General features: G+C 28.1%; 1 protein-coding gene across 1 annotated transcript in view; it reads left to right on the forward strand.

Annotated features, from left to right (window-relative positions):
* Positions 1–16,746, forward strand: part of LOC129960652 (protein O-mannosyl-transferase TMTC1-like) — a 295,526-nt gene that overhangs the window by 181,305 nt on the left and 97,475 nt on the right. The window contains exons 8-9 of the mRNA XM_056074201.1: positions 9,016–9,137; positions 15,739–15,900. Coding sequence (XP_055930176.1) covers positions 9,016–9,137; positions 15,739–15,900 — 284 coding nt within the window. The remainder of the gene's footprint in view (positions 1–9,015; positions 9,138–15,738; positions 15,901–16,746) is intronic.

Consider the following 16,746-nt stretch of genomic DNA (forward strand, 5'->3'; position numbering starts at 1 on the left):
TAGGAAATTGTTAACGTGTCGATATCACGAATTTATTAAATGGAATCAAAACAAGGTATTATCAATAGTCTAGGGATAAAATATTATGTATTCAAATACTCAACTTAAGAAATAATTTAAATCTTCTCTTTCGAGTTCAATAGTTTTTTACCCTCTCAAAACCTTTAAATTAAAATAATAATATTTAGTAATAATTTAATAAATTAAAAATGTATCGCTTTTTTCTATGTTCAGAACTTAGAATTTATAAACTTATTCTAACGATTTTACGAAATAATGATTAGACCAATGTTATTGTTCTGTTCAAGAGTATAAATTTGTTTCAATTTATTCGAATGTTTTCACTCGTTGCTAAATGTTGGGAAATATAATGCCACGGCAGTAATTTATTAAATATTTATTTCGAAATCCTTTCGAATTTCCTAAACTTTATAATACCTTAAGTAAATAAAATATATCTTATATAAATGTATAATTAATTTAAATCGTACATTTTATATTTTACAATAATCTCTTAATAATATTTATATATTTCGACCCAATTCTCATAAACATCGTTTACAAATATTGCTCATGGTTGTTTTTGAGAAATAAAAAATATCTAACTCTGTGTTTCGAAATAAAATTCACTCTTTGTGATTTAATTACATCATATCTTTACCTCAAACATGTGTCTAATTTGCTTTCATCGTATTAAAAGGATTACAATATTCATATTGAGATATTTTGAGAAATTTTAAAAATTTATTGATCGTTCATAAATTTGTGTAAAGCGGAAGTGTTCAAATAATATTTGTTATGAGAGTAGGTTAAATATAATTTATAAGTTAGATTTTAAATTTAATTAAGAAGCAGACTAATAATGCATGTTTATTCATCACTTTCAAGAATATATTCATCAATTATGAATATATTCGTCTATAGAGAATTTGAATTGAAGATTTAAAAGACTATTTATGACTATATTATCAGAGGAAATAGTTTAACAATTTTATTAGATTATATTTATTGGCAATACAAATGCTGTACTATTAGATGTTTTTCACCTGCGTACAGATTGGTACGTAGACTGTACTACTAAGCTTTTTGTGTTTAACTCTATTCACAAATCTAATGTGTTCCGTCTCTAATTGAACTGGGGGGAAATATAATTCCATTGGTTTATTGTATCACGGCGTACGTCATAATTTAATTTATTTGCTAATGTGGTGAGGAAAGAAAAAATAGTCCTTCAAATGGTTTATAAAGACCAAAATTCTTGATCCAATTATTTGAAAATTTTCCCTGTTCCTTGATTGAAATCGCCAATTTAAAGCCCCTGCAATTTATAAAACATACTAAACAATCAATTGCAATTCTTATGCTGCAATTTATAATTGTACTATAGACATATACATGTACTTTAGACATATTACTGATCGCAAGTGACTACAGTGAAAAAGTTCATTTTTACATCTCCTCATCTGTGATGTTTTATAAGGAGTTTTTGTATTATATTTTACCGGAGTTAACAATTTACCTCCGATAAAATATTTTAGACTTTAATCATTAAGTTTATAGAAGGTCAATAAAGGTCAGGGTAATTTTTAATCTTAAGACTTTTAACAAGGTAAAATGTTTTAGACTTTGTTTAAATTTTTTTAAAAAAAAACATGTAAAGTTCGTTAGTGTGCATATTGGAAAATTTCGCATTGCTCTGTTAATCCAGAAGCTTAAATCAAATCTAATTTGTTAAGATAAAATGAAAATCTTCTGTCAAAGAATAAACGCCTTTCTTAAACATAGAAAATAAAAGTTGCTGAATAAAGCAACTTTATCCTTTTTCAAAAATTTTGTGTGCCAAACACATTCTTTGAAATTTGCTGTCTCTCTATTGTATACTGGCTATTCCACTATTTTATGATTTCGTTAAACCAATTTAAGTTTATTTAATCGTAGAAATATTCAAGCTCCATTTAAACAAAATACATGCATATAGCGAAATACGATATTCAGATTTGAATCCATTAAGAACATTAATTAAAAGCTTTATTTAATAAGTATTTAATATATATATTCTCTAAAATAATTAATAAGCATTTAATGAAAAGAATTTCCTGTTCTCGCATTATGTACCATTCTTTATTGACTTCACAGGTCATTTGTATTGAAATATATGGAATGAAAAAAAAAATCATAGCTAATTTTATAATTGATGACATTCATAATTAATATTTGCAATACTTTAAATAGTTGTGAAAATACCCTTTTAGACAGGAAATATGTTTCCTTTGTTTCTTAGTTTTTTTTCTTTATTTTGTTTCAATTTAAGATTTTCTTATAGTTATTTGCCCTTTATAAGTGCATCAATAACATGACGTCTTTACATGCTTCTTTTAATAAATATTTCAAGTTTTATCGAATTAATAAATATTTCAAGTATCCATAAATATTCCCGTGATCTTCTTATTTTGTTTATTTTAGTCCTTGATATATAGAGTATCAACTCTAAATGAGAAATTGTTTGACAATTTGACATTTATTCCTTTCTTTTTTTATTTCAATTAAATTTTGCTTTATTGTTACTTGTGTGTATTATTATTTAACTTTTTTCATTAACTGTTATCAACTTTTGAAAAAAAATTGTCTTGAGCATTGTTTGGGTTTCATTTACTTATTTCTGCAAGTCTCATGTTGTACGTATCTCACGAGCTCATGTTGAATAAAGGAAATTAAAAATACCTCGTGGTATCAATCCAATTTTACATTGAATATTTCTCAAAAATTGAATTTTTAAAAAAATTACAATTACCAACCAATACTTTCTTAGATTTAGACGATACTACTTATCCCTACAGTGCATCATGTAGTCAAAACGTGTCGCCGTTAGGCGTCATTCCCTCACATGCCTTTTCCAAAGCGCAACTACTGAAATTTTTTTTAAAATGCTTTTTGATAAACGTTTGTAGAAAAGACCGATATATGGCAACAACAGTACTAGAATAAGATTTAAACTGGAAACTTGGAATAATACCAAGATGGCTGTTGTCTGACTTGTTGTACCATTAAAAACCATTGTTGACTTGTTGTACCATTTTTTTTTTTTTGCATTGTAAAAATATATTGATAAAAAGGGACTTTCATTTTTATTTCAAAATTGTTATAATGTGATGTGAGTCACCGAGATGCTGTTTAATTCAAAATGCAGCTATTTTAAGTTTTTTTTAAAAAAATTTAACGGAAAAATAATTGATTTTTTTAATAATTTTTTAGAATTATATGCTTTTATTCAAAACACATACACATACGTATATTTGTAAAAAAAATAATAATTCATACATTCTAGGTTTATTGCAATGAATTCTGGGTACATGCTAATAGAAGTGTTTATTGAAATCAGCATGAAAAATTAATACCAACCCAGTTTCGTTTTTATAATTTGGGATTAAAAGGATATATAATATGTAATTTTAATATTGATATATAACAGTATCCCCATTTGCATATTAAAAATCATGTCAAACAATATAAAGTTTCAAAAAACACTTTAAATTTAATGATAAATTTTATCTTAAATTTATTATCATGTGGTGCCAATCTTACAGAATCAAAATTTAATTAAAATTAAATGACTGTATGGTTCTGAATAGCTTTATAATTGATAGGTTTGCAATTGTTAAAATAGTATACTGTCATTGAGCAAACATAATTTTATAAAATTTCAGATTCCGTGCACATGAGGAAGTTAATGTATAATCTCATTCGATTTTTTCCCCTCTTTAAAATAATGAAAAAGATCATGTTAAATGAAAGCGGTAAAAGTTAGAACTGTGTTTGTTATAACCTTCAGTGCCTTTATACTGTTGGTAGCATACAATTGACTTAAGGATAAATTGATTTATTGTAGTTTCAACGATAAGGGGAAATAAACAATAGGAATTAAACCTAAATTTCAAATTAAAATAAATGTTTTTCTTTTTTTCTAAATGTCAGCACATGCATTGCACAATTCGAACTGCATCTTTCGTTATAGCTATTAGTATCTTCATGCTAGTGGCTACAAGAAATAATCATGCCAATAAAAGCAACTATTAAACCCCCAAGCACGTTCTCTCTCGTTAGTTCTCTCTTTCTGGAAAGTTTTGCTTCAGGAAACGGAAGAAAAATCTCTCGCAAACCTTGAAAGCGCATCACATTGAGATTTATGATCTTAACCAAATGACTGCCTCATTGCTCTCTCATTTTGGGAATGGGTAACTAAGGTAGGTACAGAACAAAATAAACTACAGCTCGACTTCCCTACCACTTCTGAAGCAACTAATTCCTGATGGACTGTGGTATCTCGTTGTGGTCTTAGCTCTAAGTCAAGCGAAATGAATTATTACTCTTAAAGATAAATTAAAGCTGCTTTTTGATAAATAGAGATTATAATCATTTGTATCACTAATAACATCTTCATAAGATTTTTCGTCACATCACAGTGCTCCAACTTTGTTTAAAATCCTACGTTGATTTTTTTAAGATTATCTTCAAAGAAAAAGAAGTATTTTTTTTATTGGCTTTCTGAAAGTGTTTAGCTTTCTTGCGAAAAAGAAAAGGCTAAATATTTGTTTAGTAATCCAATTTCTACTAAGCAAAAATATTCCATGAGCTTGAATAAAAGTTTTGTTACGCTATCAATAATTGATTCTGTGCTTTAAATTACTGATAAAAACTGCAGTTATGGTATATTGTGATCTGGAATCTAAATTCCTGTATCAGAAAAAGAAAAGATTTTATGCAATATCTACAGTGGGGAATTTATACCTTTTAGAAAAAATTTACACCATTGAATGAACAAAAAATTTATATCTTGAGATACAGTCGATGTTCTTTAACTCGGCATTCTTTGGTTCGGCACATTTTATAATCTTCGACCAATCAAGTTGCTCACGTTCCGAGTTTTGCCTTGATCATGATTATGCGAATCATGATCCAAACGTTACCAATGATAGACAAAGTATAGTTCTAGATTTGGTAGGAGCTGTGCCAAGCAACCCTTTCACAGATATACCACGAGAAGAAGTTATTGACTGGATTTAAATCAATAAAAGTATGCTAGGGGCAGCAGAAGTGAATGACGAACCGTTTATACTAAGTACTGTGAATCCCCACAAGACTTTCAGGTGCAGGAAGAAGAATTGTATAAAGAAGACGCTATCGCTTAGGATACTAGAATCTGGAGGAAACAGGTTTTGATGCATTAAATAATACATTTATAAAATTAAACGAATCCGACAAACGCTATAACGCTACAGAACTTGGGAAACTGTTTATAAATTGTAATGAGTTTTAGAGAAGGCTTTCCTAAACAGGAACGCTAATGTGAAATTTTTTCTTGATATAGAGCAACATATTCAAGCTTGTTTTAAATGTCGTTTCTTTGTTAATTTTTTTCTGGTTTCCCCGATAAAACTATATTGATTTTCCATTATCCGGCAAAATTACTAATCTGGCTTGGCCGTGGTCCCGAACATGTTGGATTAAAGATCGCTTTCCGTTTCAATAAATCCTTCAGGTCAAAATTGAAATAATTTGTTGAAATTTTAATTTTTAAAACTAAATGGTCTTCTAATTTTCCTGGAATTATGCTATTAAAAATGCTACCAATTTTATTTTTCAAGAATCCGAGATTTTTAATTAAAGTGATAACCTATTTCAAATTTTATTATTATTTAAGATTAAATATTTTTAACAGTAATTTATTTTCGAATGGAATATATTTGTGTCTAAAATAACACTTAACACTTTCTAAGATATTTTGCTCAAACTTTTAACTAGGTAATAAAACTCAAAGTAAATAAACTCCGTATAGATATAAAGAAAATACGATCTCCTAAAAAAATAAAGCAACAAGAAAATTCTTAAAAATCTGATTCAATAAAAATTTCGATCTCATAATACAAAAGTAATCAATGACATATTAGTGACTAAAACGAATTCAAATTTAAATAAAAAAAATTTTTTTAAATATTTACCACTATTTATAGATGATGTATATAACGTTTTTTGTTATTATATGGAACATTCTGTTTCTTCGCAATACCATCAAATAGATTGTTGTCGAAACTCAAATTCTGGTTACTCCATTATAGAATTTCAATGAAATTGCTCATATTCTATGTCGACTAGGGATATTAGAAACCAGTTGGATTGCCTCTCCAGACGAAGAAGTCTTAAAAGCACTTCTTCTTTTCTAGACCGATGTCGACTTTAAATACCATTCTGTTCCAATTGCCTACCTCTGATGACAAAGAAGAAAGTGAATCTGGAATGGAAATTGTTCCTCTCCATAAACATTCTTCGTCCTTCTTCCGATATTTCCTTCTTTCCTCTTACCCATCGTAAAGCAAATCCAGATACATTGTTTGAAGAATCGATGATTTAGTCCCACACTGACTCAAACTTCTGTTCGAGAAGAATTTATTTTTTGAACTTTTTTGACTCCTGGATTTCAGAGTTGAAAGAGTTGAGTTTTGAAAGATGAGTTGTAATTGTCTGGCGTTGAGCCAAGAGCCTTTTTGGTGGAAAAAAGAGCTTTTCCTTTCAGAAATTCACACTTAGGAAAGCAAAAAGACAAAAGAATTGAAGAATTTAAGCTTTTTTTGCCACCACTCTCTTCCTTGATGAAATGTTTTTTTCTGCCGTTCAGAAATTTAAAGACTAATATTTTTTTCCTACGCCGAACGAAGTAATTCTTTAATCCAAAAAGATATTAAGGAATTTTCTCCTGCATTTCCACAGTTCGTTAGTTGAAACGAAATAGGTTTAATGTAATTGATTTAACAAGTATCGTAATATATTTTGCCACTCTCTAAGGTGCAGTAGATTACGATCCAAATTGATAAAATGCCTTCAAGATTCACTTGCATTTCTTAAAAGCATTAGAGGTGGATTTCAACTTTGAAATAAAATAAATTAGTACTCTTGTTGTTAAAATGGATGAAATGATTTCTTTAAAAAATAATCTATTTTTGTATATTTTATTTAACAAAATTTAGTATATTGCTTTTCTAACAATACATGTTTCTACTCAATAAATTTTTAGTAGTACATAAATGAAGCTGTTTTAGATTATTTTACAATAAATAAATCGTTAATCTAATTATACGTGAAAAAACTTATACCAAATGTACCTTCTTCATAAAGTATGATTCAAAAGTTTTAAATTGCTTGGTACTAGTTCATTTTTCACTTTTCTTTATTTACCCAATATTCAGAGTATGATGTTCATTTCCAATAACCCTTCATAATTAGATGTACATTTCCAATAACCCTTCAGAATTAGATGTTTATTTCCAATAATTCTTCCATTGATATGGCTTGAAAGTTGGTATGGTCCTCGGATGGGACGCAGCCGTAAATGTCATCTTGGCAATCTGACCACAAAACCTATCCAAAATAGATCTCGTGTTTAATCTAACCGAAATTTATGTAAACTTCAACAACTCTTAACTTGTTTCAAAACATGATTCTGATACAATGAATTAAACCATTGCAAGTAAAAACTTCTTTAAAGTTTTTTTTTATCCAAGTATTTAAATCGGGATAAGGAATTGTTTTGATAATATTTTAGTTTATAGAAATTAATCGCTAATGCACCTTATTTGAATGCTATCTTGTGCTTTTTTTTATTATTATTCTCTTTGCTATCCGACTGATGCAAGTGTGATATTCAATAAGATCAAATTCATTTTGAATAATTTAAAATTTTTGAGTGGGAATGGCCTGATACATAATTTTGGGTTTTAGCATAGGAAGGCAGTGAGTCTGATACCCGATTCCGATAAAAATCCATCATAATCGCGGCATTGGTAGAGTTCATATTCGTTGGAGGTCAAATATTCTTCTGCATTTATGATATGCAATTTTGGCGTGCTGTGCTTTCCTGTGCTTTGTCCTCTCACTGACGCCGATTTTAACTAAAGAGGTCAGCACTAAAATAGCTTTAGTCTGGATTTAAAATGGCATTTTAAGGAATCAATCATGCATATAATCTAATAGTGGTTCAGAACGAAAGATTCAACCTCTGCAACACATAGTACTATATGGATTTATATCATTGATTCAAATCAATTTATGAGCATAATTTCTTTCATATTTAATATCAAAGTATGACTTAAAGAAAATGTATGCTCTTTAGTAACATGCTAAGTGTTAATAATGCTTCAACTTTTTAATGTTCAAGTATTGTTACTCTTTTATTTGAAACTATCCACTTTACTAACTATCTAGTTCAGTGGTGATATCATTAAGGGCAAAACTAAATTAGAACATTTCTAAAATTTTCATTTTTATGGATTTTTAATTTTTAAATAAACTATATATTTCCCGTTTGATTCCAAACAGGAACTGATTTAATTAAGATAAAATAAATTAGGTTGTAAATGACAAGAAACTTCATTAAACTACTAAATAATTTCTGTACCGTTCACTTTTTATATTAAAAAAAGTAATAACAAATTCTTTGTACTTTTTAAAACAATGGAACCTCAACAGAGACTCTAAAATAAATCCGAATTTTAGGAAAAGAGAAAGTAAACTTTAAAGTGACTCAATAGAATAATGCTAATGAAAAATCAAATAAATTTCTACGAATTTTCAGAAATAAATATTCGTCGAAAAAATCCACAAGAATCATCAAAATACACAGAAAATAGAATAGACACAATAAAACCATGTTTAAGCAATTTAAACTGTTAGTAGTACAATTTCCAAAAGATGAATCTAAAAATACTACTGCATTTAAATAAATATTCAAATTTAATTCTTTGAAGTGAATAAATTAAAGTTCAAACTGTCATCAACATTTGGAAAGAAATTCCCATGTGCCTCGTATGAATTAGTTGTAAAGCAACATTATAGGAGCAAAATGAAATAAAATAAAGTTACGGAAAGAACAAAATTAATTTTGTTTCGTTCAAACAGCCAATTGATAATTTTTTTTTCAAATTATGTGGTGTTCTCGTATTATATATGTCTAATCTTTATTTTCAGAAAGCGGACGCAAATACAATGCTGCTGTATCTGTGTATTCTGGTGTTACCCTTCTTACCAGCTTCTAACGTATTCGTCACTGTTGGCTTTGTAGTTGCCGAAAGAGTACTCTATATACCAAGGTAAGTAGATTTAATTTTTACTTTCTTGTGTTCAAAAAGAAAAGGTTAATTTTTACTTTCTTGTGTTCAAACAGAAAAGAATTGCAATCCTAAAAATATTGGAAGAATTTTTTAATTTTTTTGAAAGAATTATACGTGTTTTTTTGTAATACACATATCCTATTTTATATTTCTGTGGTAGAAAAATATCGACGAATTAACTTTCAAATGGCAAATGATTTTTAAACTTTATTTATATGCAACGATTTGGAATATTTCCAAATTCTTTTGCCAAGAGGAAAATTGCATTTATACATCCATTTTTTAATAATATAATTCGTTTTAATGTGAATTTGTGAATTTATATGAAATCATTCAGATTGGGACTAAATTACAAGGCTAAGCTAATTAAATTATTTCATGCAGTTGTAAAAATATTCGAAAATTATAATGATAATCATTAATAATTTACAACAAGATTATAAATTAACTCAGTTAATTCAAGCAATATTTAAATTATGTCCCTTATTTACACTCTTACATTAGGAACTGGTGATGAAAATGTTTGTTTCTCTTTGGCAAAATAGAATTTGTCAGATAGCTGACTACTATTTTTAACATATTTATTTCATATATTTATTTAACATATTGATTTCATATAAATTATTTGAAGAATGAATATTGGATTTCAGGCTGTGAGTATATATAAACATCATTGATAATTTAGTACTTGGGGGACCTAACTTCACTCCCCAGTTTGTTTGTTTTTTCGGAAAATCATAAATAAATTATAATCCTATGGCTGGTTTAAAATTATAAGCGAAATCTTAATGAATTGCAAACGCGAAATCGAACATGATAAAAATGCTAACCACTAAACTATATCTGATACGATTATGCAGGGTATGCATGCATAGTCACATGTCAATATTTAGTTATCAAAAAATGCTTGTGTGTGTAAAATCGCGTTTTGCCAGGAAAGACATCTATATAGATAAACTTAAAAAGTACAACCTTATTTAACTATAAAATTTGATCCAAATCATTAGAGATATTTCTGAGATACAGGATATATATATATATATATATATATATATATATATATATATATATATATATATAGAAACCAATCTAAAGTAAGAAATAGTTTGAAAACGAAACTAAAATGAAAACGAAACAAAACAGTTTCGAAATCGCAACTAAAAATTATTACCTATTCAAACTAAAACTAAAAAAGGAAAAGGAAAGAAACTTCATAGTATTTAGAGAGCGCAACTGCAGCTACTTCTAAAACACAGATGAATTGAAACAAAAGTATTAAAATCAAGTTAATAGGAAAATCAAATAAACCAAAAAAAATTAAACCAAATAAAAAGAATCCGGCCTGAAGACTTTTTCAAGGGTCACCCTCAGGCAGGGATTCAAAGAAAGGGATTTTTTCGGTAAGGAAATCCAGACAAAGGTCTAATAATGATTCCTCGTGACCCGAAAGTCCCCTGTAAATCCCTAATTTCAGGGGATTTTCGGGTCACGAGGAATCATTATTAGACAAATGTCTGCATTTCCTTACAGAAAAAATCCCTTTCTTTGAATCCCTGCCTGAGGGTGACCCTTGAAAAAGTCTTCAGGCCGGATTCTTTTTATTTGGTTTAATTTTTTTTGGTTTATTTGATTTTCCTATTAACTTGATTTTAATACTTTTGTTATATATATATATCTATATGCGCGGATTGCTGATTTGAAGTTATAAGATAATTTTAGTCATATTTTAACTAACTTCTAATCATTTTTTTATGTACTACACTCATATAATAATTTTAGTACAAATGAGAATATATCGGGAATTCTAAAACCAAATCACAACAATATGTTGAAGTGCCACATGGTCATTTGTATATTGAAATACAAAGAAACTGTGACCGGCACCGCTGAACTCAAAAATCAATCTATTTTGTCAATGATCTATGTACCTCATGTCGCCAATGAAATAACCAGATATCGATCACTGGTGACCCCCAATGTAACTGATGTGTTAAAAAAAACTTTTAAAAATTCCCTGATTTAAAATAAAACTGCGCATTGATATATATCTTAATATAATGGTTGGAAAAACATATATTATCACACGCTTAATTTATCTCTTTATAATTCATGATTTTTTTAAAAAAAATCTTCTGATTTTAATGGACCCACGTAATTCAAAGAATTTCCTCAAAATATTAGAAAAAATATATATTTATATATAATTCAGGTATAATTTGAGTTCTTTTTCCTTATTAAAATTTTGCAATCGAACCTAACGTAAACAATTTTTCTTGTATAGAAGAGTTTGTAAAATATTTGCCAAATCATTTTTAAAACATCACTTTATAAGTAACTTTACTTTGTGAATAAATTTTTAAAAAAATGTTAATACTATGGTCGTGACTGATTTTTTAACTAGTACACGGAATTGTGAAAATGATTTATTCAGTGTTAGCTCCATTATTCGTAATTTCAAGTAACCGCCGTCTTTGTTATTTTAAACGAATTTCAACCATGTTAACCTAAAAGAATATAAAATATATTCTTAGAAGGTAATTAAGATTCTTGATTTGTTTCAAAAGTTGTGTATGAGTATAGAAAGCCTTAGTATGATATTTTCATCTTCCTCAAGCATAAACAAGAAATTTTCAATTTATTATTCTGGTTAGAAAATACAATCTTTTACTTGATATTTGATAGTTAATATTCGTAGACAGAAATATCTTTTACTAAATTAACTTTATAAAATTTAAACTATGTAAAATTGCTAATATTAATAAATTGAATGTGAAAATAGACTTTTAAGTGTTTACTCTTTATAAGGGGGTAATTATATTTCTTATTAAGCTTATTAATGTTTACATTTATTTTCTCTGAATCATATAACGTTAAATAATTTATTTCTTTAAAATCTTATATGAAAAATGACTTTTAATCAAATTCCTCTTAACCCTTTTTAAACGGAAAGAGTAAATATTGTAAAATTTAATCATTTGCAATCAATTTTTTGTGACTAGAAAATTGCAGTTGATTGAGATTTTCAAAATAAAAAGGGAATAAATTCTGTTTGAATTTGGTCTTAAATTAATTTGAGTTTATGTCAATTTTCGCAATTAAAAAATGAAACCAGTGCTTAGAATATTGTATTAAATATTAATAATTATATATCTATAAGTTTAAAAAATTTTAGAGTAGTCTGATAATTTAATATATTTTTATTAAAAAACCCTCTAAAGATATGAGATTATATATAATGTAAAATATTTTAAAAGCACTCAAAATATATTAAAAATGTCAACGATTAACTACAAGTATCATTAAAATTCAGTCGGTCGATTTAATAAGAATCAAACAGCCATCATACCGCACGTTTACTTTAATAATGCGTAATTTTATTTTTTATCAAATAACTAACCGTCTTTGGTGACTAGTTCGCCTGGAATATTGACTTTCCTCGCTGTTGAATTAATATGGAATGCATTTATTTAAAGTTTATTTTAGCATTAAACCTTATTATGCATTTATTTTACCTGCAAATTTAAAACTTATTATTTTATAAAATTGAAAAATATGATTTAATGGAATCATCTCACTATAAATTACTGGAGGTGTAAATTAAAAAGTGTGCATACAATAAAATAAAAACTGAAGTGAAAATTCTAATTCGCATTTTGACCCTAAAGAAAGCATTTTTTTAAATCTTAATTTTAACAGTGTATCTCGACGCTGTCATCGTAACAATAAAATGTTGTTGCAGATTATATATTCTAATTAAATTTTAAAAAATATATTAAGATTATATAAAAATTGTACAGAACTGAAATTGATGTCATTAAAAATTTTAATTCTTTGTATTTTAAAATATTGCAAAAATGTTAATGTTTTGAGAAAATATTTTTCGAAGACGACTTTTTTAAGTTTTGATGTTTTTTCAATGATTTGATTATTTTCAATGATTTTTTTAGGTTTTGAATAATATGTCTACCAGATTTTACGAGATCAAACAAGAGCTGTAGATATTCAAATTTATATATACATCTCCGCCAATCTAAAATGAAACATAAGACCATCGTATAATTTTTGTACATACAGAATTCCAGTTTTCTGACTTAATTGTACTAGACCTGAATCAGATAACTGAATATCTCATAATTGGGTTGATGATGAAAACAAAACGTTATTTCTTAGTGGCCTAAGAAATGAAATGGGTTGTTAATGTATTAATTTAATGACTACAAACAAGCTGTTCCCATGTTATATAATTACATATTTTATTAAAATTTTACAACCACAATATGTCAGCCAAAGTCAGTTCTTCACTGTCTACTCTTTCTTCTTTCTGGATGACTTCGTTAATAGATTTTGTTTTTTGCAAAATGATCCAAATAACTTAATACATAATTCATATAATTTGAGTTCGTATAATTTGAGTACTGCAGTATTAATATATGTTATTGAAAATGCTAGAAATATGAATGCAATAAGCAAACTGCAATTTCCAAAATAATAATAATAATAATAATAATAAAATAAAAAAATAAACAAGCAAATAAAATATCTTTCAACCTTTATCCTTTAATAAAATATTTACATTTTTATTTTGATATAATCTGCAGTAGAGATGTACCGTATGTTTCATTTTCCGTTGAAGTCCCATATTGGTAATATATTTTAATTTGGTCTAGTTTTCAATAATTATCTGATCATATCTGGTTTTGATATTATTTAACTTCTTTAAAAGAGTCAACCATTTTTGATTATCTTCTCTTAAATATTGAATTACTTTTTTTCTTTGAAAGAATTAAATTTTTTATCTAAACCAAATTTTTCAATATTATTACAAACCTGTAATTTTGCTTCCCAGCAAGATGAATAGTGTCATCCTAAGAAAGACCGTTGAACGATCTGTTCTGTGTGTGCTGAGCGGGTGCCGTGTCAATGAACTCAGAGGTTGGCGATTAACTTGGCGATCATTTGGCGGCTTGGCGTTGAATTTGGCGAGTTTGGCGACTAAATGGATAATACCGGAAAGTTCGAGAAGTTTCATGATCCATCCAGTAATAACAGAGATACACTCAGATACGCCCTGATTGGTCTGAAGTTTCTAGTCCCGCCTCCCGGAGCTATAAAAGACAGACCTCTGAAGCTGGAGAAGAAGTCGTGTGTATCGGAAGAAGTTGTGTGTATCGTCAGAAGGCGGGTGTGAGAGGAGTCGGAGTCGCCGACAAAATAAGAAACTTGGAGAATTAGACAGCAAGAAAGCTGCTGAACTATAGCAATTAAATGTGCTGCGCTATTACAATTGATTAGCGGTATTTGTTGTAGAAGAAAAATTTTGTAACAATATATTTTAGAACCTCCCAAATGCTCAGTTTGCTGTAAAATTGCACGAATCTAAGCTGTATATTTGAAATAAATTTGGCGTTAAAGACCTCGACGTCAAAAATTGTGATTCCTAAAGTTATAAAGTAACTTTCTTATTGTAGGAATTTAGGCAACATACCATCTATGACAAAGCCTTCGGAGTTTCTTAATGAATTTATTGTAGAAAAATAAACATATTCAAACATATAATAGATCAACAAAAGAAAAAGTAAATAAATAAATAACAAAAAACAATGGATTGCACGTAAATAAGAAATGGAATTTTAATTTCATTGATTTATTTCCTCTAATTCGTGCTAAAATTTTAATTTCAAAATGAAAACTAGGGAAAATATTTTTTTTTCTTGAGAAAGAGGGAAGTAGTAAATCATAATTAAAAGTTTATGTACTCACTGAACTGCAAAATTAAAAATGTCGATTAATAAATCAAAAATGTAGATTAAGGCATAATCCGGATTTTAAAAAAAAAGTCACTGGTAACATAAATTTTAGCATTTTTTTTTTTTGGTATGAGCAAAAATATTTAATACATATGAATGTCTACGTTTGAACCATTTCTTACAAAATTTCAATAGTTGGATTCACCCTTTTAGAGAAAATAGATTTCTTGATCTTAGATGTTTTTGAATTATGCATGATTCATATACTTATTGAGGATATAGTATGTCAGTCAAAGTGAAAACTTTCATTTCTATTTCTAACTTTTCTCAATTTCAGTTTCGTACGTTTTCAACTATTATGAACATGGTATTTACAAAAGCTTATTTTCTTCTTGGAAATTATTTTATATGCCTTCAGGGAATGAATAAAAAAATAATCTTATAAAACTGTTTTTTGTGAAATGCAAGTGTATAGATCTAGAACCGGTACTTAATTTTATAATTTTTTTATGAACTTTTGTCTTCATCCGTCCTTTACTTTTGGTATAACTTTGCAACTTTTTTTATTTTGATTCACATGAGCCGAAAAAATTCTAATAATTTTAATATTCCATGCTCAAAATAATCATTTCAATAAAAACCTGAAATAACATTTTGTACTTTTTTTCAAAATTTACTGACATTAAAAAATAAAAACTGCCGAATTTTTAACTGTTTTTAACGGTTTAGTGCCGTTTGAAATTTCACAGATAGTTATTATTTTCAACGTTCAAACAATCCCCTCCTTAGGTATGCTTTAAGCAATTAAAATTATATTCTTATTTTTCTTTCAGCATTGGATTTTGTATCCTGATAACCTACGGATTAAGGAAACTGCGAAACTCTACTCGATTCTACTGGGTGTGGAAGAGCTGCACCATAATCCTCATCGTCTTATTCATGGCCCGAACCGTGATCAGAAATAAAGATTGGAAATCTCGTGAAGCACTTTTCACGTAAGAAAAATGAATAGCTACTCCTTTTTCTTTTACTTCGTTACTACATCAAGTAACGGAAATTTCTTAAATCATAATTCATTAGATGTGAAAATTTAAATTTACCCAATCTCACAACTTACTTTGAATAGTGTATTAATAATTGGAAGAATTGATTTAATGGGAGTCGGTTTGACTATGATTCAGATTACGAGATACGTCTGGATTTTTGTTCGAGCTTCAAATGTTAACATGATCAACCTAAGAAGAGATCATCAATATATGTACATTGAATATCCCGCTTGAAAGCTTATGAACTTATAGAAAAGATAGGATCCATCGAGATATCTCGGGATCAAATAGCGATGCCAGGCGGAAACACATTTCTGACGTGGATGACGCAAAAATGGAAAGAATATGCAGTAATATAAAAATAGGTTTATGACTCATTGTATAGAAATATAAAAAGACAAAGTAAGTATAAAGGTAACTCATATCAAAATAGATATTCGAATGGGTCATCTCTGGTTGTGATGCAGGCCTCGTATCTTCGAGGCCATTTTCAAAGATGTCAAATGCGTCCTGTATTTCAATGGAAGCTGCTAAGAGACTTCTATTATCTTCGGCGTTATCAATGGGAATTCATAGAAAAATTATATAACGTGTCCTCAAATTTATGTAGTCAATGCATAGTAGACCTTGCGATTGGGCAGGCCAATTCACTGGATCACCACAGCCGATCCGCTTTCTTCGATTTCTGCCATGCTACAATTGCTTCGCTTATGTGCATATCGAAGCTTCTGCATAAACACCCTAGAACAGCGTTTCTCAACCTTTCAGTATTCGCGGCCCAGTTTTCAATCATAA

This window comes from Argiope bruennichi, chromosome X2 (assembly GCF_947563725.1).
Source record: "Argiope bruennichi chromosome X2, qqArgBrue1.1, whole genome shotgun sequence".
Taxonomy (NCBI): domain Eukaryota; kingdom Metazoa; phylum Arthropoda; class Arachnida; order Araneae; family Araneidae; genus Argiope; species Argiope bruennichi.